The 24361-nt window shown below is 40.6% G+C and overlaps 1 protein-coding gene across 2 annotated transcripts in view; it reads left to right on the forward strand.

The window, feature by feature from the left end:
* Positions 1–24361, forward strand: part of epb41l5 (erythrocyte membrane protein band 4.1 like 5) — a 34294-nt gene that overhangs the window by 1915 nt on the left and 8018 nt on the right. For both annotated transcript variants that reach the window (XM_047601232.1, XM_047601231.1), the window contains exons 3-16: positions 5168–5272; positions 6706–6748; positions 6911–6989; positions 8328–8372; positions 9262–9314; positions 10944–11064; positions 11310–11397; positions 11641–11729; positions 11876–11945; positions 14011–14180; positions 14925–15031; positions 15695–15713; positions 16594–16639; positions 16899–17017. In XM_047601232.1, the coding sequence (XP_047457188.1) occupies positions 5168–5272; positions 6706–6748; positions 6911–6989; positions 8328–8372; positions 9262–9314; positions 10944–11064; positions 11310–11397; positions 11641–11729; positions 11876–11945; positions 14011–14180; positions 14925–15031; positions 15695–15713; positions 16594–16639; positions 16899–17017 (1154 nt within the window). The remainder of the gene's footprint in view (positions 1–5167; positions 5273–6705; positions 6749–6910; positions 6990–8327; positions 8373–9261; positions 9315–10943; positions 11065–11309; positions 11398–11640; positions 11730–11875; positions 11946–14010; positions 14181–14924; positions 15032–15694; positions 15714–16593; positions 16640–16898; positions 17018–24361) is intronic.

Genomic DNA, 24361 nt, shown 5'->3' on the forward strand with positions numbered 1-24361 from the left:
TTTCGCCGACTTTTAGACGAGCACCACGCTGCAGCCGAAAATAAAAATGTATTTCGATGTTGTACTGTATATAACCATAGAAATAGTGAATAGTTGCTATTATTTTAGACCAGAGGGCACAAATATCCGTTTTTCCGTCATGTGATCTTTGTTTTTCCAGGGCTCACATATTTTAATACTTCATGTTTCCACTAGCATTCCATGTAGAAAATCTGCAGCACTCCAGTGAGGTCAATCTGGTATTTGACTACGTCTGGAAATCTAGCTGTCTACCATAAATTCCAAGAAAGTTACGCTAGAGAGAATACCTTTGCTCTACATTATTGCATCTGTTCTACATAAAAGTCAGCCATTTGCTGTAGTCAGACGGACTTAATATAAAATATTTGTTCAAGGCACCAACATTGTGGAATTCCTCATCAGCTTATGGAGCAGGGATGTATTTTATTCAGCATATCTTACAAATGATGTCACACATCTTTGAGCCCGTCTACAGTTAGTGTAAGGACCGGCCAAATCTTTAACATGTAATCCAGCCTATCAGCTCAGGACTGTGCACACAGAGAGGGTGCATTGTGTTCGTACTCAGTCTTTCTTCTAGTGGAATGTTATCTGCTCGGACTTTTTCTACCTCTCAGTTTCTCTATCTGTTGCTGCTGCTCTTGTTTCACTTTGAGTTTCTGCACTAGGTTTTTTTAAGTTCTTAATTGGTTATCTTAAAACTTCTCAAGCATTAGATATGGAGGGAGAGTATTTTGAATGCATTTCAGTATGTCACTGCTCTGTAGGTTGAGTTTCAAAGTGAGAAGATTCTTCTTGTTCTTCCCCCTCCCCCAGATAGACTTGTAGGTAGCTTCATTCTTATCATCATTTATTACAAAAACACACCAGTTAGAAGCATTTATCAGTCTGGATGCTCTGCCTTGTCCTCCAGATATCATTTTCAGTGATAACAACACCTATAGTGCTTCCATGAAAGAAGTATAGGAAAAGATTACTTTAGTTAAGCACAAGGATATATGTCAGAAAAGAGTTGGCACAGATGCAGTTCACCTATGCCTTAGATTTCTCTCTTTTTAGTTCTTTGGTGTAGTTACTTATTTCCCTGACACATTTTAAAAGTAGATAGTCTTGTTTTAAGCCTGTCTGAAAGGAATCTCTCCTTCAAATGTAAAATTTCTCTTTTCTTATGTGTCAGTGTTCCTGCCCTGCATTACACTGACCCCTGCATAATAAACAACAGTGTGCGTTGACCGATGGGCACCCCCACCCCAAATGTTTGTTACAGCGGTTATTTCTTTGAATGCTTCTTGCTCTCTGAGATTTTTGGACTGCCTTGCGCGTAGCAACAGATGTTCAGTGATGTAGTTAAAGCTGCTCGTGTCTTTTTAGATTCTTCATTGTTGGATTGTAGTTACATTTCTGGTATAACATCAGTGCATTGTACCTCAGGACCCTACACATCACCATAAACCAAGCTTTACCCTGTCTTTACCTCTTCAATAGGTTGTTTTCCATCCTCCTGACTGCAACAAAACCCTAAAGCATGATAAATACACCTCTGTGCTTTCCAGTTGGAGAGTTGTTCTTTTCATAAAAGCTTAGATGTTGAATTGTTGAATGTTGTGGTGCTGACTTCCATTGTGGTCATATTTGTACAGGTGTTGCTAAAGAGTAGAACGGTGCCAGCTCTTCAGATCTGTTAAATCTAGCCAAAGGTCTTTTGCAATCTATCTTAGCCTTTCTAGCAATTCTACAAGCAGGTTTCTTTTTGTCTTTTTATTTGCTCTTCCAGGCCTCAGATTAACCCCTACTCTTCCTGTTGATAGCCTTCTCCTGCTTTGTTTGCATCAATTATTTTTAGAGCAGCTGCTTGGAGGCGCCCTGGGCTATTGACTGTCGGGTCAGCCACGGGCTCCTCTAGTAGAGTATTTATAGGGCTTTAAAATTTTCATTACCTGGGCTTTCCTAATGATTGGGAACAAGCTATATCCCTATCAAAACTAATTAAGTTCAGCTAAGGCAGCACGTTTACATCACCATTAAAACAGTGCAATGGTCAGTGTTATGCCTCCCTAAGGGAGGTTCTTCTTTATCGCGTGCATTAAAAGTCCAGGACTGAGCCGTTTGTGTCAGTCATTCCTTTAGTGTATGTGTGTCTATGTAATGCAGAGTTTGTAATTTAAGTAATTGCGGGGAAATGCCAGCTTCTCAAATAGTGTTCTTTGTAGTGAAGAGAGCTGAGTAAATAAACCTTGTGCCAATCTACTTTTGGGAGTGTTGACAATTTTGAGTAGCTCCTGGTGGTACGCAGCTAAGAACAGCTGGCTTACAGGGAAAAGGTTCAGCTGGCAGCTTCCAGATGTTTCAAATAAATTACGATTTGCTAAGCAGAGGCTAGGAGATATCCACTGCTGTCTTTACCTAAAATGAAAACATCTCATGTGATGCTGGCAACACCCTCAAATGTTTCAGTAACGCAAAAAGAAGCAACCAAAGCACCATGGGCCAGATGTGTGCAACTATATGTAAGTTTGCATCTGAAACCTATCTCTGATGTATAAAGCTGCACCAGCATCGAGTGTGTTCAGTGAATATCATTATGGAATTAGGTGTATGAGCCTCAGTTTAACTCCCTCAGTTCTCTTTGTGTGGTCCGAAGTGTGCTTGTACTGTATACATTGCTACTACATTGTGAATGGTGTACGCACGTTTTTTTGTGTTCGTTGCATTTACATCTGATTGCCGATGCAACTCGAGCTGGCAGAAAAGCAGGGGACCTCCTGCTAAGTGGTGCGGTTGGTTCTACTTTTAAGATGCTCAAGTGGTTGTAAATACACAGTCGCACACAATCTAAACTTGAATAGGACACATTCAAATGCTTTACTGGCTTTCCAGCTGTGTTTGTGTGTACATATGTGTGTGTCCAGGATGCTAGGGCCACCCAGAGCCGTCGCCAAGGGATACCTCTTTTTGGCAGCATCCATGTACGCACCAGATTCCACACAGACCTATGATTCACATTCCTTCCTTTTAAATTTATTAACGTCATTGTCTCTTTTTCTGTCACCCTCACCCCCTAACACACACACACACACACACACACACACACAGCAAAAAAAGCACAGTCATTGGTTAAATAGTGCAGTAGTTGAGTGAGATCATCGGTTCAATACTTCAGTTGAAACCTGAACAATCTGATGGAATGAGACTCAGGAAGGCAGCAAGACTGCAAATGGTCAAACAATACTGCAAGCACTATAACAAGGGCTTCAGTGCAACACACACACACACACACACACACACACAATGAGTCTTTTGTGCTCTCCCTGGGTACTGTAGGGGTGCGGTATGCCTTGACAGCTATGCCAGCTAGCATGGAGCCAGCCCCCCCCTGAGCTGCCCAGGAGCTCTCTCAGGGGGTGTGTGTGTGTGTCTGTGTGTGTGTGTGTTTGTGAAAGAGTAGCAAACATTGGGCCACCCGTGGTCTCATCCTTTACTCAACCACAGTTTTCCTTTCTCGACCTTACCTTACCTTTTTTATGTAGATCGCACTGTGTACGTAGTCCAGATCTAGATAGTGTTAAATGATTTACCTTATGAGTGTTTGCACAATATATGAGGACAATAGAGGCGCTCATCTTCTGAATGAGCGCTTCTTTATAATGTTTGTTATAATTATCAGGACCACACACACATACTTGACCTCTAGCAACACAGTCAAGCACTTGATTGGCAAATCAGTTTCTGTGGAGAGACTCAGGGAGGGAGTGCTGTCATTATCTAACTTTTTTATTTATTTTTTGATGCTTAAGACATAGGAACTTGTTTTGTTGATTTACTGTTTGTTTGCAGTTTGGTGCCCAAAAAGTCAGTCATATTAATGTATGTAGATAAAAGAATAAACATGGAGGGTTAAATGCGGCAACAGACTGATCTCATGTGCGATGTCTTTGCCTTCATAGTGAAGGTCCTAGAGAGCCAGATGATCACATGATGTCTCCAGCTCCCCCTCTACTCCTTCAGTTCCTCCATGTCTGGGGCACTTACACCCCCATTACTATAGCAACGCTGTCACTGTGCCTCATGACAGGGTTTGGAAGTTGTGTGTGTCTGTCTGTGTGTGTGTGAGTGAGTGTGAGTGTGTGTGAGAGAGAGTGAAAGAGCACATATGAGAGAGATTTCCCAGTCCCAGGCAGAGCACAGGCGGTGACTGGTACGGCTTCATCAGAAAAGGGCAACACCTATTTAAAGTTGAAGAACCTGATCTTAATATCTTCTCATATCACTTTATTCAAATATTAATCGGAACATACTTTAACCGCAAACTAACCGAAAACAGACACAATGTTTTAGTGTGGTGTAAAACAGGGAGAGTCGTCCGTTTATGGAGAGAAGAGGGGGACAAATAATCTATTTGTGATTTGTATTTAGTTTTTATTAATCTCTCCCGGAGCTTTTTGTTTTATTTTATAGAGTAAATGCTCCAAATGTCAATATGTGCTACTTTCAGCTGCTGAAATATGAGTGTTTATCGCTCTCCTTGATCATATATGATCAGTGAACTGAACATCTTCAGGCAATTTATGCTTGACAGCTTTTTGACAAAGTCAAAAACCGGATTGACCTCACTGGGGTGCTGCACATTTTCTACATGGACAGGCAACTCTAAAGCGTCTAAATTTAATTTAACCACATGATTTAATGGACAAAGTAACTATTACGGGTAATTATTTGGAAATATGCCACCTTTTCACATATCAGTGATCCATAATTATCATCAGTAGACACAAACCGTGCTGTAGTTTGCACAGCACACAGCTCTGACCTCACTGAGCTGCATCTGTAGTCTATGTAATGGTCATTTATCTACAATTTTGTCACTGCATTCTTGTGTAGCAGTTGTCTGTTCTCTCTGTCCTACTTAATGTGTCACTAGTTTGACTTGTGTTGCTGTGGAGATCATTATAGTCTTTTCTTGTCTTAGATTCCTTTGTATCAGTGTAATCTTATATTTTGGACATTAAGGACTCCTCATGTATATCACTCACCTTTTCTACCCCGTTCTTATTTTCACTACTTTTTAATATATAGTTAACAACTGCTGTTTTCTTCATGACTCCAAATACTTAGGTCTTTTGTATCTTTTCTGTGTTTCCGTCCTCAGAAAAAAGCCAAAGGTGAGGAACTGTTTGAGCAGATCATGTACCATCTGGACATCGTCGAGAAAGACTACTTCGGACTGCGATTCATGGACTCGGCACAAGTGCCAGTAAGAATGAAGGCAGACTTTACACTGCAGTTAACTTATAGTCTTGTTTTGTTCTTTTGTGCCATAGTGTGTGAGACGTAGTATGGTTCCCGGTCTAAATCACGTTCCGCTTCACCAAATGGACTAAAAGGATTGGTTATGGGAGCCTTTTGAGAGCCGGGAGTCAGGCTATCCAAACTGCACAAACTGTTTTAAGTCACCGGTCTGTCAGTGACCCTGTTCCTTCACTGTGATACTCTGTGAAGGCCGTGGAAGGAGGTGGGGGTGGCTGGTGGGAGAAAAGATGAAGCAGAAGGGAGGGAAACGGAGGAGATTGGTGAAGAGCATAATGAAGTTGAGAGACAGAGAGGGAGGGCCGTAATAAGGAATGTGGGGGAGAGGAGACTAGAAGGTTCCTCTGTTATCTCTCTCTCTCTCTCTCTCTCTCCCTCTCCCTCTAACTTACTCACGGACACACAAAACCACCACCACCTCCTCTCCTTGACATTGTTCATGCCTCATAGAGCCTGAACTTCTGAGAAGAATTACTGGACACAACACAACACTGACCTGTGTGTTTGTGTGCACATGCAGCTTTAACTGGGATAGTGTTTTTTGTGCATCCATTTACTGACACATGTGTTTGTAAAAACAAAACACAGGACTAAGAATTTTTTTTTTTTTTGACATTTTTAACTAAACTTTGTTTAAACCTCAAATCAGTTTTAATGGACAAAAGGACAAAAATGTTCACATCCAAGAAACTGCTATAAAACCTAAATGATTCATATTTCTTATGCTTTTTTCTGCATAGATCTCTTAAACCACTTCAGCATTTTATAAATCTACCAAAATTCAATCATTGTAGGAATTTTAACCCTGTTAATGCCGGTTTAATTACTTAAAGTCTCTGTTGTTTTTATGAAAACAACAACAACAACAAAAAACAACAACTGACTTATAAAAATGATTTATTTTCCATGAAACTAATGTTGGGAGACAGGGGCATTTTTCTCAAATCAGCCTTGGATATGACCCAGACTATCTAAAATATTCACTTGGTTACATTATTAGTTTAAAATAACATTGTTTTGTGAGGTGGGGGTGGAAAAAAAAACAAGTGATTTTAAGTAATCAAACTGGCATTAAAAGGGTTACAAATCCTTAAAATGATCAAAATTTTGGAAGTGGGTGTTTTTGTCCTCAAGAGGGTAGTAAGTGTTTGTCACAGTGTTTTGTTGATTAGAATTCTTTTTTTTTTTTTTTTTTTATGTAATTTCAAACTTTTTGTAGACGGAGGCTTCATTATAAAAATGTGCCACATGCACCAACACAATATTGACCAAATGAAGACGAAAAGGAAACATTTGTAAAACTGCCCCTAATGATGCCTGAGGGTTAAATTGTTCTATTTTAATATTTTCCTAATTGTTATCACGTTCATGTTTTTTCAGCATTGGCTTGATGTCACAAAAAGTATCAAAAAGCAAGTGAAAAGTAAGTATTCCAGAGGCCTCGTCTCTACCCATTTATTTTCCTGTACCCAAACACACACACACACACACACATATAAGTTTATTAGTCTGTTACTGTGGGTGTTAAGCAGTTTGACTGATAGTCATTATTACACTGTTAAATGTGATACTGTGTGTGTTTTAGTTGGTCCACCATACTGCCTTCACATGAGAGTCAAGTTCTATTCGTCAGAACCAAACAACCTGCACGAGGAACTCACCAGGTGAGTCACACACACTTAAACTTTGCGTCGTACTTTCTCGCACTCACCTTAGAAAGGTTCAGCATACTAATATTTCGGCGTTATTTATTTTTATCCAATCAGTTCACACACGTACATACTAGAGATAGACCGATACGGCTTTTTCAGGGCCGATACCGATTATTATGTAGTCAAGGAGGCCGATAACCGATATTTGGAGCCGATATTCATTTGCAGTAAAAGTGAAAATATTGGCGTCAAAATGTTTCATACAACTCAAGGTGATGGGACCACAGGTTTGAAGTATTTTTGTTGTTTCCCATTGTCCCATTGTTGCCCCCATGCTCACACCTTCATTGCATGTATTACAAACTGCTGTTGGTTGAGTCTAATACACTTTTAAACTTAAGTCTATCCATCTGCAACAAGGGTTTGAAAAAAAGAGAGAGAGTTTAAAGTGGGGCCACAAGCTGACATATGCTCAACTCATTGTGCTTAATTTATTAGGGCATCTGGGAAGCCTGTAGTTGATTTTATTATGTAAATGTTGTATCTTAACATGTGATAGCAGGGACCCTGTCATTCAAAACTAGGCTGCTACATTACTAATGATTAATGTTACTATAGCTGAAAAAATAGTAAAATAGCAATAGGAGAGACTCAACATGCTTCCCTGCAATAAAACTGGACTGAACGGAGTTCATTAGGTTTTTACTCTCTCTCACACACATACGTCTACTATCACAGATTATTTCCATATTGATATGTTCAGCAGCCCGTCTGGAGGGACTGCGAGCGAGCAGAGCTGCTGCTTATGTTTATATAACGTTATTGGACTCACAGTGATGTTACTAGTAGTTGAAGAGGGCTGGGATGTTTATTACAATTTCTGGAGAGTTTGCTTCCTTAACGTACCTTCGAAACGTGTATCTGCTCTCCGTAGCTTCTCCTCTGGTCAAAACTGTTTCTCCTCTCTGCCGTGTGTGTGAGCAGTTTACGTGAGCAGCTCTCACTGCCGACTGGCTGTTACCTGGCTCTGTGTGTAACCAATCAGGTGGTGCTGTGGGTAGAGACTACAGACAGACGCGGCTGCATCGGAGCCAAAATAACTCGTTTTGAAATTGATCTCTTATCGGCCGCCGGATTAAAAAAAAAAAAAAAGCCCGATATGGGTATCGGCCTTTTTTTTTGAAAAATCGACACCGATAATCGGTCGATCCCTAACACATACACTGTACTTAAGAGAATGTCAATGTCATGTTTTCTGCTGGGAGAAATAAAGGGATATTGTTCTGCTGTGTCCCTTGCTACCAGTCGGGCGTAAACTTGTCTAACAGTTTATTTTTATTTTCCTTTCAGATACCTATTTGTATTACAGTTAAAACAAGACATCCTCAGCGGCAAGTATGTCATTTCCCTGAATTCTGCCTCCTCTGTCTTTTATCTTTTATGACGTATTGTGCACAGGAGAAACTTTTGGTTAAAGGGAAACAAAGCCAAGCAAACCGATATTGTTGACTTTAATGCCGTCACATTAAAATGAAGTAAGCGTCTTGCTGTGGTTGCAGGCTCTGGCATTTAAAAGTTCTGCCGGTAGGTTGTTTAAGTGCAGTTAAAACAAATTTAGCCTCCGCTACTAGAAAGCTTCACTCAGCCCACGTAGCTTCTCCACTCCCACGGTCGCAGCCTAACAGAGGCGACTCACTCCCATGTTTGCTCAGTACATTCTGCCTGAGTCTTCAGTTCGATTGTTCAGAGGTGGACAAAGTGAAACAGTAGTAGAGCAGATAAGACGCTTATCACAGGGTGGAAAGACACTATCAAGTAAACATTTTACTACATATTCTACCCATTGCTGGCCCTAGTCGTCACTCCCTGTCACCTGGACTGTCATGACTGACTACTTTTCTATTCATTTCATTAATTGTCATTGTTATGGAAGCAGCCAGGCTGGGCCACTTTTAAATGGCTTTAGTAAGACAATATATTTCTTCATCAGTTGTTAATCCTTTTAAACATGAATCATCAGTTGTATTGTTAGTCGTGGGCACGGCACTTTAAGCGCCTTACAGGATTACATGTTAGTCAGAAGAATTGAATTACACCAGTCATTAAAAGAAGTTAGAATATGTTTGTTAGTTGTTCACAATAAAGATTAAGTCTTATTTTCTCATTGTTTGGCTCATTACTGGTGGGAAGTGGTGGTGACGAGGAGGCCTCTGACAACATTATTGGTTTATTCATTATTTATTTATTTATTTATTGACCAATTCTTGCATTTGTGTATTTTAAGGCTAGAATGTCCGTTTGACACAGCGGTGGAGTTGGCTGCTTTCTCACTACAGGGTAAGCACAACAGATGATGAAGATTTTTCTCCTATTTTCTGCCATTGCACGTTAGTTGTAGCGGTTACGATTTAAATGTTTGCAGAGTCTAGAACTGTGTCTTTGGTTAGGATAGAGCCCCAGAGGCGATGTATACCATCTTTTCACGTGTGATTATACCAGCAGATGTGATGTAAATTATGCAGTCATTTGTTCGTTTGGGGTAGGAGCACTGTACAGTTGCTTAGCCACGCAGGCTTTCATCTGCAGTTGCTACATCCATATTCCAAGAAGTTGTTTATCTTGACTCACATACAGTCCAGGCAACATCTAGTTCTGAACTTGAAATGACTGTAAGTTACAAATACATGTGAACCCACTCAAATGAAATCTGAAACTTAATCTGGTTCTTTAATGTAGTATCCATTATTTTATTTAAAAGTTGTCCAAGTGCTTATGATCTTGCCTGTAGCCTAACTATGTCACAACCTTCCTACATGCCCAAGCACAGCACCTGATCTGTTTAGTCTCAGGAAGGCTCCCAATAACAAATCTAACCCAACATGAACTAGCATGTTTAAAGTTGATCTAGCGTAACAACCTTATATCCATTTCAGGACATGCAGTCTTTCCTTAGCTACATGCAGCACATTTTAAAGGAGCAGAAATCAATTTTACTTTTCATCACTAGCAATGTGTCCATATCCAAAAACTCAAATGCCTTTCTTTAATGTTTTGGATGACAGAGGACCTTCTCAGACACAATGATGAGACATAATGAGTCCATACCTCCACGCAACACCTATATCTTCATACACAACATTTACATGGCTTTTAACTTTACGTTGGTGTAAAATTTAACACATTAAGACAAATTACAACATTTACCTGCAAGAGCAAATTATACAATTTCAGAGGTGCTTTGGGGTAACAATGACTGAGTGTCTGGAGAAATTTATGGAATGGGATTGCGTGCACAAACCCTTGGGCACACACACTCACACACACACATACATCTTCACCGTGGGGTAAATGCCAGCTCATTAGTGCTCTATCCTTTTCAGTGGCCCCCTAATCTAGCAACCATTCTTTTCTCCCTTTCCCTCAGTTGAGCTTTCTCCCCTTATTTTCTAATTTTCGTTTTGAGAATAATGTGGTTGATTCACTGACATTTCCTGGGGTAAGGGTAGGAGGGAATCACCTCTTTATACTGAGGTTTTGCTCAGAGCTGGACTAGCTTAACAGTCGAGCGCACAGCAAATCCTTGTCTTTACTGTTGACCCGAACGCTGGAAAATTAAATCAGAACCAAGATGTCTCGGTGTCTGTCTTCTTTCTCTACATTACAGAGCTTAGTGCTGTCACCACTCTGCCTGAACTGTTTTTTCAAGTTTACAGATGTGATGAAATCTCTGTCCAGTGTGTTAGATATTCATCTGTCCCTGACCTGATTCTACATAATGTCCTTTGTGCTGAGAGGCTGCCAAAGACTGTTTATTTGTTATCTTGTCAATTAATATACCCCTTACCCTCTACTGTGGTGTTAGGCACTCTTTCTGGGGATGGAGGTCGGGATACTGGTAGAACTGTTAGTTAAAGAGCGATATTATTCTGAAGTTGATTTGTCGTGTGTGTGTGTGTGTCTTTTCAGCTGAGCTAGGGGATTGTGACCCATTAGAGCATCATCTGGACATGGTGTCAGAATTTCGCTTCATCCCTGATCAGACGGAGGATGTGGAGCTGGCTATATATAACACATGGAAGGAGTGCAGGTGAGAATTTCATTATAACCAAACTGACATGGATAAATGAAAAGCAATAATCCAATCAAATGTGATATTGGTGAGAAGAACGCATTCATAAACACAGAGACACTGCTATAGATAACATCTTATGACAGTATCTGCTCCATATGCCTTTCATAGCTGTTTTTGTTTCCCTTTGACTTGGAGGTTTTGAGTTGATCCTTTCTGTTTTGTGTTTCTTCCCATCCCCCTCCCTCACACACATTTTCCAGAGGTCAGACACCAGCTCAAGCTGAGATAAACTACCTGAATAAAGCCAAGTGGCTAGAGATGTATGGCGTGGACATGCATATGGTCAAGGTAACGGACGAAATCTTCCTTAGCACCACTACTCGTCTTACAGACTACACTTACACATGTATGGAGAACATCAGAAGCACAGCTAGGATTTCAAACAGGAAGTGTCTCTAATGAAAGGCAGGAAGTGGAAACAACATCAGAGAGCGTTAATACATGATAAGGTCATAAAGCCGTCCGTGTTGATATCTCTATTTTTATTTTTCTCCTTCTTCTCCTTTCATGTCTTTCTATCCATCCCTGCAGGCAAGAGATGGTAATGAGTACAGTCTGGGTTTAACTCCAACTGGAGTTTTGGTATTTGAAGGAGAAACCAAGATCGGGCTGTTCTTCTGGTACCGTTGGTCTTGACCTTATACCTTCTTTTTTTTCTTTTTCCTTTTTTTTGTTGGTTTAATTTTTTTTTAAATTTTTTTTTAAGTTTGAATCTTGCATTTGTGTTTGGTTATAAGTTTTTCTATGTGCTGTGTGTCTGTTGTAGGCCTAAGATCACTCGGTTGGATTTCAAGAAGAGCAAACTGACGCTTGTGGTAGTGGAGGATGATGAACAGGTAAACATGAGCACACACACACACAGACAACAGATTGTTGGAAATGCAGAACATACAGTGCATTCAATGTTGCATAGCAGTCACTCTTGATAACAGTAACTCACTTCTCCCTCCCAGTACCTGATTATTGTAGTGAACGAACTTCCCGTACTTTGTACTTAAACCATAATACAATGTATAACCAGTCAGTTCCTGTCAAGTATGGTTTGTACAATCAAAATGGTAATTTCTCTTGAGGTGGAAGATACACAGTGTGTGTGGAAGCTTTTCATATCATTCCTACAGCATTGTTACTTCAGAGACCATCAAACCGTTTGATATGTAAAAGAAATCTAAGGCTAACTGTGTATCTTGTAAAATGAGCTCATGAAGAATTATTTACAAAGTTTGGTAGACCATGCAAGACATTTTTGAAATCCCTCAATATACAAGCAGACAGAGGTTGTTTATTTGTTTCTTCATAAAATAACTATTCCTCTTAAAGCCTTTGTTTGAAGTGATGCCTGAGCCCTGAAAGCGGTCGGTTCCAAATCCAAATGAAACAAGGTTTAATATTGTAATACACGCAGACTTGTGTGCGTGTGTGTGTGAGTGTCTGTGTGCAAGAGAGGAGGTTCTGTTTATGTCCATCCCGGGGGTCTTTGTGAGGTTAATAAAGAAGCCTGCCCCCCTTTGGTATTTCTGGTATGCACCATTCTCCTACAAATACACACAGCCCTCGCCTCCCAGCTCTGCCCTAAAGAGATGTACAGTATACTGTGTTCATCTTAGCACTGAAAGAATGTGTTATATTTACTTAACTTCTTGGTTCTCTAGCAAGGTGATTGTCTGTGACACGCGTACATCAGAAGCCTCAAAGGGTTAAATGTAATGAGCAGTAATTGATGAGCAGTGAATCTTGTAAAATTGTCATTTCATTGGCAGTTGTTGTACTGGTCTATGCAACAGGGGGAAGTGAATCAATCACATCCTATAGTCAGTCATTTATAATTTCACCCTAGTTCTTTGCATTTCTCCGAACAGGCGGCTAGTTCAGTTGTACAGCTGTTTGTGTAGCTTATTTGTTCTCTGTGTTTGGATATTGTGCGTCAACAGGAACTATTAGAGGTTTTGGAAGGACCTAACCCAGAAAAGTTAGCTGGTGAATTTAGCCTGTTTAATTTAGTGATAGTGGTCAGCCAAACAGAATGGGACTGTGAAAGTTTGCTACACTTTACAGATTGTCTCTGGTCCACTGTGATTTAAGTTGGGTTCAGCTTCACTACATGATGATATTTGGAAGGGCTTCTTATACATGGGTTTGTTGTCACTGATGCACGATACTCATACAAAGAAAATTAGCTTCATACAAACAGGAATAGTTTGTGATGTTAACAGTACTTTACTGAATTGTAAATGCAGATTTTTTATTTCGAAGCATTGGATCATTTATTGGATATGAACATTAAGTAGAGACTTTGTCTGTATATGTTTCTTGTTGTACCACTACACTACTTGTATTCAACACGTGCCTGAATGCCTGAAAACAGATGTACAGGTAAAAAACAAAGCAAAGTGCGACTGTGACACTGCAATAGTTCCAGCTCAGGTTTTGTCGTTGACTGTGGGGCCTGGCATACTTCCATCTAACTCTCAGGAGAAATCGGATAAAGGAGGCAGCACCTGCACTGGTAGTGCTGCCATTCCTCTCACATCCACCTCCCTTCATGAGTAAAACCTCACTGCTGCACTTAACGTTGCAAACATTTATTGACTAACCAGCACTAACCCTCCAAAAACCAAATGGCTCTGAAGTTCATGTTGAGTTAAACAGTCTATGTTTAGATAGTGGTGTTGTCCTGTGAGAGTGCTTTTGCTTTGCTTGTGCACATGTTTGCGACTATTCAGCGCTAACCAACAGGAAAATGCACACAATGCATTTTTGTGAGTAACACTGAATGTAAACATAAACCCTCGGTGCCCCTTTAACTTGCCGACTGTGCCCTGGTTGTAAGTTGTGTTCCAAATAGTTTTTTGAGACCTTCTCTGCATTAACATGACGTAACCCCATGCTAATCACCCTCAGGGCAAAGAGCAGGAGCACACCTTTGTCTTCAGGATGGACCACCCCAAGGCCTGCAAGCATCTCTGGAAGTGTGCTGTGGAACACCATGCTTTCTTTAGACTGAGGGGTCCGGTACAGAAGAACTCTGCACGCTCTGGATTCATACGCATGGGATCACGCTTCAGATATAGGTAACGGTTGCACTGTTAAAAGCATCATGTGTGGTTTGTCTCTCTTAGAGACAGTACACATATCAATTAATATTAAATACACAGGGTTTAAAGTCCTCTGGAAACAGTTAGTTAATTGGAAATTAGAGAGTCCCTGGCATTGTCAGCACGAGCGCTGTCCAGTGTCTTGTGGGTTGCGTATCCTGGGCGCTAATGACTTCTAGCTGCAAGAGAAATTCAGCTGGTGTGACGAAGATGGTTTATAAGTAGGCCTTGGGGGATAGGGGGAATGCATGAGTAGAGTGCTACAGTGTTGAATAGGCATGCGTTTGTGTCTGAGCTGTGTGTTTGGGTGGACCAACAAGATAACCCTAGGTTGACATACAGTACTGCATCATTCTCTGGACATACAAAAAGCCCTCATGTGTACACACAGATACTACAGTGGTACTAGACAGGCACTCCGTGTCAACATACTGCAGTAGCCGGCTAGTTCCACTCTGTGTGTTTAAACATTACCCAGTTAGATAAGCATCGGCGGTAAAGTTGATTTAACACAGGGGTTGCAGGGGTTTGTTATTAATAGAAGGTTATCGCCTGGATGGGTCCAGAGTTCAAAAGGGGTCATTGCTTTCCCTGTTTTTTATTTTTTTTTGTTTGTTTTTTTCCAACAATGAGGTTCATCCAAACATCTTCAAGAAGAGCTCTTTATACTTGTTGGGAACAAATAATCAATGTAACTTATGTATATATCTGTGTTTCCAGTGGAAAGACCGAGTATCAGACAACCAAGGCTAATAAAGCGAGACGGTCGGCCTCCTTTGAGAGAAGACCCAGTCGACGTTACTCCAGGAGAACCATGCAGAACAGAGGTGAGGACAAAGATCACACACTCTCACACCTTCACAGCACAGAGGGACACAGTGCCTAGCTGGGTGAAAATATTCATCAGTACCAAAATAAATCTATTACAAAGAGTCATGCAAAGGGTCAGGACAAAATGGTATATGCACACTTTATGGCATATTAACCTTAAGTGAAAATATCTTACAGTGCATTAAAGGGCCTAGTAGTTTAACCCTTCTGCTTTTAGCCTTCTCATAGGTTTAATTTTAAATGAAAAAATGTGACATTTTTCATCGCTTCTTGTTTACTTTAATATTCTTGAGATTTGTCTAGAATAGTCTGCCAGTGACTAATTGAATTAGTTTGGCACCTGTGTGTCAAGCTGTGAAGTCCAGGCAGGTCTCAGTCCTTTAGGTTAGATCAGGGACCAAATACCCAACTTCAGAGATTCAGAACCTGCCAAAATATGAAAATGAGTCTTTGTTTAAAAGGCACATGAGAGTCCACCTGGATTTTGCCTAATCATTTTTTAAAACAAGTAAAAACAAATATGCAGAAAGTGAAGGCATCTGAGTGCTGACTGAATCTACTGTACATAATATACATAAGGACACTTAGAGAATTAAAATGTTCACATTTATATTAAAGTATACATCTGGACAATATTGTGTTTGTTCTTGGTTTTACAGGACACTTCAACGCCCAGGGGTGAGTACACTCACGTTGAAATTATTTGGTTGTTCCATTGACTGTTTAAGACAGTCGCTTTGTTTTCACTGTAACCGTATGCACATTAGTTATTTTGTGTGGATATTTTAATGAATTAAGAAGCTTTCATGGGGCCTGCCATGTCTAAGTTTTAACATTTAAAAGAAACTTTATTAAATGGGACTTTTTATTACGCGTCAGTGGGTTTTTTAACACAACACTTGTAGAGAACGTACTAATGTCTTAATGAAGTATTAATTAATTAGCTAATGACTCATGCCAGACATGGCGATTAAGAATGCAATATCCAAACTGTACATCTGCATTGGCTCATAAGGTGGTCGGTGTGTCATGGACCGATCGCTAGACACATGCTACTAAATCCTCTGTATAACTTGCCATCCACAGTGAGCATTGTGCTCTGTGATAAGCCCTGTGGAAGACTTAGCCCCTGGTTTGTCTGTTAAGTGGCCTTAAGGCGTTCTTCAATAATTTACACTCAACAACCACATACACTATTCAACAGGAACTATTATTCATATTCTCATTTTCATATTAAACTTGGCCAGCGTTTTAAATAATGAGGTTTTATGTGAAAATAATGTCTGTCAGCTTAAAGCCCTGACTTCACACTGCTGTAAATCTTAGCTATTCTATATTCTACCTATTTTCATTGTCTACTTTTGTTCAGAGCTGATGTCAGCTCTTAGGAAGGGGGGCTTATAGAGACAGAAGCTAGAATGGCTTGGTTCACAAAGCGAACAGAGCGGAGGGCTTGCGAAAAGGGCCGGTCTCATAATGGAAAATAGCGTAGTGGATCCCCCTGCGAGAATATTTGAGAGCTGATTGTTCTTTGAATTCCCCATTCCTCTTTTCTCAGGATTCTTTCCTCCGGCAATGGAGTCAGCTCCAACAAAGACAGCAAGGTGAGGAGCAAAACCTGTCTTCTGTTGTTGTTCTTTTGTTGCTGCCACACTGTTAATAGGAGATGTCATAGAAAATAAATACTATAATTTAATTAATATGAATATACATTTGCAACATTTCAAACTATGTAAAGATTAATAACGGAAAGATTTCAACTTTGTCCTTACTATATTCCTTTCTCGGCCATTTGGGTGCCTCCCCTATCGATCTACAGTCCCTGCTGTTTCATATCTTCCTTTCTCTCCCCTCCTCCGTCAGGTTTCTCCCGGTAGAGGTGCCTGGTCAGGCATGCCTGTGGTCAGTGTGCCTACTTCCTCTGTTTGTGGACCAATGGAAATCGAGGCTTTGCCTAGGAGTCCAGGAGGTGAAAAAAGGAGGTTGGTACCTAGAAAATATTTCCACATTAGTCTACTTAGTTAAGAGTTACTTCCTTTGATAGTTTGAGTACTTCCCAAGCTTAGATGGCCGTTAATTAGGGGCTTCAAAGCACAGTGCCATTCATATATTTGCACCAGGTAAGAGATGATCTGGTTGTCAGCCTCGGGGTATGTGTGGATGTTTGTTTTGTTTTTGTTTTTATTTCATCCACTATTGCACTCTGCCCCCCCTGTGATAAGCATTTGAGAAAATGCATGAACCAATCTTTTGGTGTTAATCTTCTTTTTGTTTTTTTATATGCCGCAACAATCGCACAACTGCCCAGTGCTCTCTTATGATGAGGAAAACAAAACCAGATTAGAAGAGGTTGGAGCAGGCCACTGATCTCTGTTGGGTGCTGAAAGAAGTGGGTGGATATTAGGTGTGTTTTTCATAGTCTAATACCATGTGAGTGGCTTAGCGTGGCTTATGCGCTGACCCTGTGTGGTTGTGACCAGGGAAAGCAGGAGATAGGAGGCACAGAAGGCAGAAAGACAGAGTGCATTTCCCCTCCATGCGTGCCTGTTATCTTGACATGTTTTCAACTTCCTGCTCTGCGGTACGAGTGTGCATGATGTACTTTACCGGCCATGGATTAGATGAGACAACTGATGGGATTTTTCATAATTTAAATACGATATTCAATTTCAAAAATTCACTTACAACCATAATGCATTTTATTTTATTTTTTAATTCTGCTGTATTTTATGTCTACAATAGCTAATGCTGCCTCTGAGCAATGTATTTGGGGTCTGTTATGTGGGGATATCTTGTCATGTTTTGTGTGAACCTTTTGTGTAATGAAGAAAATCAAATGTTATAAACCTCCAATGTTCCCTTGTGTTCCAGTATTAACATGTATTGAAGACAGATTTGTCTTGTCTGGAGGGGAGCCCCGGTAGGTACAATTGTACACTGAACCTTGACATGGCTTTGGCTTTAACCAATCAGTCGCTGTGCAGTGGCGGCCTTTATGATTTTGGCTTTGGAAGAGGGTTTTTTCTCGCGGTGAACAGACAGTAGTTTGCTCTTTGTTCACTTTCGATCAGCATGAAATGCTTTTCTAATCGCGCAGGAAATAGCGGTTGGTGTTGATTTGGGCTGCTTGATGCGGGGATCCTGTAACTGGTATGATGAATCAGTGGGGTGATGTGATTTCAGCTCTGGATCTGTCCTCTCTTCAAGACTTTGCTGCATTCTAGTTTGTAGGTGTCTTTACTTTGAGTCATCTACCGTCATTCTGTGCATCCTGTGAACCCCCTATTTCACTTCACTTCTTTTTCTTCCTACTTAGTAAATGGTTTCTTTGATTCTTTAACAATCCTTAAAGGTTAGTGGAAATTTGTTTGCCAATAATGCCATAATAATGGTAACCGTACCCTTACCAAAGAATAATTTCATGTGGAGACAATAGGGAAACTTCACTTGCCTACATAATGTGTCCTTCATAAAGTAAGCCTTCCTATTCCTGATTAGTGCACTTATCCCTCTGGGACGAGAAAAAACCAAAAGCTGTTTCAGATTTACAGCTCAGGCTGATCCTACTTCTAGTAAAGTAAATTTCTGGTTAGTTGTGTTAAGAGGATTTCCTGTCATTTTTTAAAAAAGAAAAAATAAATCTGTGGGCCCTTTCTCTTTCATTTATTGCCATTAAATGAGGAATCAAGCTTCTTTCAACCTGATATACTGTATTTCTACAACGGAGGTTCAGAGTGCATGACTTATTGAGCCACGTTATCCTTCAAACCAGGATGCACAGGCATGACCCTAGATAAGGACCGTTCCTAAACACATTTGTAACCTATCATACTAATTATGCTGTATCCTCCTCTTTTTGACTTTGATGGCCAATGGTAACTTAAGATGTCTGCAAATACTCATTATTTTATAAAGAAAAAAAACTCAGTATAAACAGTATTTTTTGCGCCCCAGATGTAAGTGAAATATGAATTTAATTATCTTGTTAGTGACATTGATAAACTAAATCTAGATTGCCCTGTTTTAAGTAAACATAGCACATACAGGCTAGTATTGCCCTGTGAACATGCAGTGTTGACAAAGCAATGCAGCCGAGCCTTTAGAAACGTCTCCAATCATTAAGCAAGCTCTTTACCAACGCTGATACATGGGATACAAGTTCCTGTCTACTCGGCATGAGAGATTTCGGGCCTGTCTAGACCTTACATTAAGATCCTGTCTGGGCTATCCAAAAGTGACGAGCTTCACGTACGTGTGTTCAGACCTTGCTTTAACATCTGTTTCCCAAATGAGCCCCTACATCCGATCGCAGGTTCGCCTTCTGTATGCAAATAAGCTCTGACATCATCTGAGGTGCAGTAAAACAGCTGCTGCCTCTAATGTCTCTCTACCACTGCTGCAGGACCAAGAAGTTAGTATTTATTGATCTCCGCCCTGACGTTAGTTAGACTTACACAAAAGTCAAATTATAACTCAAACCCTGGAAGGTTTCATACGTAACCTCTGGTAATAAAGGCAAATAAAGGCATACGTATATGACGAAATATGTTATTTAAACACACACGGCTCCTCTTACATCAACATAAATACATCAGTAATTAACACAGAATCACGTTCATGTCCTCATATTAAGTTCTTTCATTTGTAAAATCTTACTTAGATTTATTGGGTTTTTACACTTCTTTATTCTTTTCAGGAGGTCATTTATAATAGCGGTCATGTTTTTTGTTTTGTTTTTTTTGAGGCATGATTGAGGCACAACTCCCCCGTTGAGAATAGGCGGTTTCTAATGTAACCTAGGACGTCCACACTACCAGCGGAATGCGCACACACCCGGACACATGTGAGCCAGACCGCCTACACACGTGGTCAGTGATCAGATCTCGATGCCATGCGGTGGTCGTCACACCCGTCTTTTACGTGGTCGTGCCCCCCAGATTGGATCCTGATGGAAGGTCAGAGCAGACCCTTTCTGTATGCCGTCATCCCCCGGCAGCAGTTTACATCTGACTCAGTGGAGATGAGGAGGATGCCTTGATAGTGACATTGTTACTAATACTTCAGCCTAATCCCTGGTGCTCTATTTGTTCTCTTTCCCATGACTTGCCCCGTGCTGTAGATACAGTGTCAGTGTTGAAGCACCTCAACCCTCGGCTGTTCTGCTGATAACATGAGCAGTCGGTTTGAAATGGGAATGAATATTTGATAAAGAATGCACATAACATGCAAACTTGGTACATTGTATTCTGATGATGAGCAATTCAAATGTAAACTAATCATTTTAGAAAGAAGGAATTGTTAAGAATGTTGTTTGTGCAATGGCATCAACCTTCCATAAGTGAAATCAAACGCTAACAAATACTAATTCAACAAATACAATCACAGATGTTTTCGTACTTTCAAACACAATCTTAAAATGTCTTGCTTCCCGCAATACCTTTCATATATTTTTCCTACATATGCAGCAGTCTGCCTCACAGCTGTCCTCTGTCTCCCTGCATAAGCTGTCATCAAGAGCTGTGCCTGTGACTGCTGCCTTCTTTCTGACCCTTTAATTCTGTCTAATATCATCACGAGTGAGAGTGGATAAGTGTCAGATCACCGCCATGAGAATTATTAAACATACTTAATCTTTAGTGACTGAGGAACTATATGGAATATATGAAGGGTTACTGGAAGTTCATCTCCTGACTGTCTAGTCAACCAAATTACTGTTTGACAGTGACAATAGAAAGCTGTGTATCCTCCTGCCTTCCAAACTCACGGTGTAGCTGTCATGAATTACAGCCTCCAGCACTGAATACATATACACAGATTTGTCATAAGCCATCAAACAACGGCTACTATAGGGGCAAAATCAGGTCACTGATGCTCCAGAGACACCCAGTCTACTCCACTTAACTCAGGTGTTCATGTGACAACATGTGTCATGCCATACTTGAATGCACGCTAGTGTACGGAGTAGATGCAGCGCTGTGCTAAAAGCTCCACGTCTTATTAATTATTTGAACATTGCTGGGCTTATCACACTCACGCACGCAATATTTATTTATTCATGTTGTTTCATGTTCATTAAAATGACTGTTTTTGACGTGGCAAAGTAAAATGGAGCGTTTTGATACTGATACAAGTGTAGAAAATCCTTAAGAAACCGTGTTCCTTATACAGGGAGGGTCATAGTTGGCTTGCTCCTCAAGCTGTGTGCAGGGATTGGTGCTGATACTCGGTGCGATAGTGGCACCGGTGCTGACGCAAACGGTAGTAACCAGACCAAAAAGCAACTCAGATTTCGGTGCTTCATTTAGATGCCACTGAATTTTTAATTGCCGCCCCCTTAGCTCCATTGCTGTGCTGACGTTTTTAGCTGCACGGATGGAAGTGAACCTTCAAAATGCCTCATATCAAACGGTCAAAAGTTTGTCTGTACTTCACCTCGGAAGACGCAGACTCGCCATCCTGCAACAAGTGCTCGGAGGCGATATTGTGCAAGGGAGGGAACACCTCGAATCTGATTAAACATCTGACATTTAATTATGATAATTATAACAGTTTTCTGTGAATTCAATTATGTATTGGTCAGTTTATTTTTTAGTCTTAGTTGTATTTATATGATTTAAATTAATATTCTCATCAACTTATGCCTTAGACATAAAAAGGCACCATTTTTGGACAAAGTGTGTATGTTTTCCATTCTTTAAGCACCATTCTTTTAAAATTGCCAGTATCGATAATTTGGCACCGGTATCGTATAAAACCTTAACGTTACCCATCCTTAGCTACGTGCAGTGAATTACACTTTTCTGCTCCAGTTGTCGGATTCCTCCTGCCTCAGAATCTTGTCTACGTCCTTCTGCTTCTCCCTTATTTCCCCATTTCTCGTTTTTCCTGCATTAAACCAGCTGCTTTATCATTACCTCCTACCCCTTCATTTGCGTGCCATCTCCCTTTCCTCTTTGCTGTTATCATTTAATTTTTTCCTTCCTCTCCCACTCCCAGTCTTGCCTTTTGGTTTGCCTCAACTCTCACTCACTCCCCATTCCTATATTGCCACCTCCCGTTTGTCCCCTTCCCCTTGTCCCTCTGTGTTTCCTCCACCCTGTTCTCCTCAGGTCACCTCTTCCCTCCATCCTCCCTGCTCATGCCTCATCAAAGCTCCCCCACAAGGCGGCGGACAGCTCCGACCGGCTGACAGCGTCCGCACCTTCTGTACTGACACGAAGCGGTCAGCGCGCTAATAATTGGGAATGGCTCAGCAGTGACGTGACTTGTCCACGAAAAAAAAAACGTCTGGCATCTGTGGCAGCCACCAAACCGCAAGGAACAACAACTTCAGCGTGAAACGTTTCTAAGCGAAAATTGTTGCTTATTCAGCTTAACAACGTCCCCCACGGACTGACATTTCTCCAGGCTTCGTATTTACCTCCGTGGCTCTGTCCATCTCTGCATGTCACGCCTTTTCTCTTCGGCCCTTGGTCCAGTGGCATTTCTGAAAAGTCGCCCTCCCATTGCTCCAGACCCCTTCTCTTCTGCCTTCTCTCCATTCACTTATCCTCTACACTTTCACACCGTCTTTTTTCTTCATTCCTCCTTTTCCCTTTTTTTTTTTCCCTGATGACCTTCACTCTGAACCTCACGGTGAGGCTGCCTGGCTGGAGTGAGATGGTATCAGAGTCTTAGGAATTCAGTTCCACTCTCGACTCTTGAAGGAAACAATAGGTTGCATAATGCCTGTGGGGGTTATGCAAGTCCTCTGTCCATGCTCCTTATTTTCACACACACAAATCATTTTTCACTGTTGCTATATTAATTCAGGTAGAATACCACCAAATGATTTTTATAAATGGACATATGATTTATTTGTTTTGTACGTTGTTTAGTTCTCCTTGATGTGTCTTCAGGTGTTTAAAGGGAGTTGGATAAGAGAGTGGACATCTATCTCATCTGTTGACATATTTGAGGTTTTTCGAAACGTAACGAAACATAACAAATGGAAGCCAGGGAGAGGTGATCAGTTCTATCTCTGAAATGCGCTTTCCAGAAATTCAAAGAAATGCGTTTGTCTTCTGTCCAAAGTGTCCTCGTTGTTGTGCTTCCAGTGTTAGTTGAGCTCGTCTGAACGTATTCTGGACTCTGGTGCTGCTCTGAAGCTCAGAAACGATATAGATGCTGCCTTCTCATCCAACTTCTGGCAAGAGATCAAACATGAATAATGCATTAAAATGGTCAATACCGAAATTAAATGATATGCAAATCGTATGTCTGTTTATAGCACATAATTGTTGGTTGTGTACGTAAAGTGGCCCGGCAATCATGGTAATTACATAAGACGAAGTGTGTGGATGATTATATGCATTAAATGCCTGCCTACACCACTGTAAAACATTTCATTGCACAGCTCAACCGGTGATGATGATTACTTAATATTATTGCTTAGTTTAATGTTTACACCATGACTGACCAAAGGATGTTTATTTTACCTGTGTGTTTAAATCATTTCAGAGAATAAAGACAGCACTGACAGATGAGCAACCACTTTATATAGTGTCCTTTATGCCTGTTTGACTGTTTATTATCCTGTAATATTTTATGTGTGTGTCCCTGAGCTCATTGGGCTCGTGTTTGTTTAGTTGGTGACATGAATCAGTATTTTGTTGCTACCAGAAAGGGTTTAAAACTGCTCGATGTGCACATGAGCACTGAATTCTACTTCTACAGCGCAACAAATAGTTATTTAATGTTGGTATTTGTGCTTCTTCATGCTTGCTGAACACATCCCCGCTATCCATTCTCATCTCTCTTTGTGGATTACCTCACATGTGCGTTAGATTTGTGGTCCTTAATCCAAGCTTTGTCGTTTTCTCCACATCTTTGCGTGCGTTGTTCTTTACCTCCTGTTCTCTCCAGACAGTATGTAGCAATATAGTGCATCTTCAGGCTTTGGAAATATGTAATATAAGTAGTTACCGTGTTCCTGGAAGAGCTTCTGTCGAAATCCGTGTGTCGGATGTTCTGCTCCAGGCATCTCGACTTCAGAGAACCTCACCGCACATTATTCCAACAAAGTTATTACTTGTAAACCCTGTTCCTATGGACTTGATTTTGTCTTTACATTCATTTTGTTTCATTGGACGCAGGTCCCAATCCGTCCAGTCTCACCAATCTTGTGGTCATGAAGTTTGCTTTGCTGGTTTCTTTTTGTTTTGTACAGATTATGAGTTCAGATATTAGTTAACAAGTCTTGAACAGTGGCTTAAATTGCATATGAATTTTATCTTATCATGTTGGTTTTATTGTCTTGTTTTGTATGATATTGGCATGTGTGCTTT

Source organism: Mugil cephalus, chromosome 12 (assembly GCF_022458985.1).
Source record: "Mugil cephalus isolate CIBA_MC_2020 chromosome 12, CIBA_Mcephalus_1.1, whole genome shotgun sequence".
NCBI classification, from domain to species: domain Eukaryota; kingdom Metazoa; phylum Chordata; class Actinopteri; order Mugiliformes; family Mugilidae; genus Mugil; species Mugil cephalus.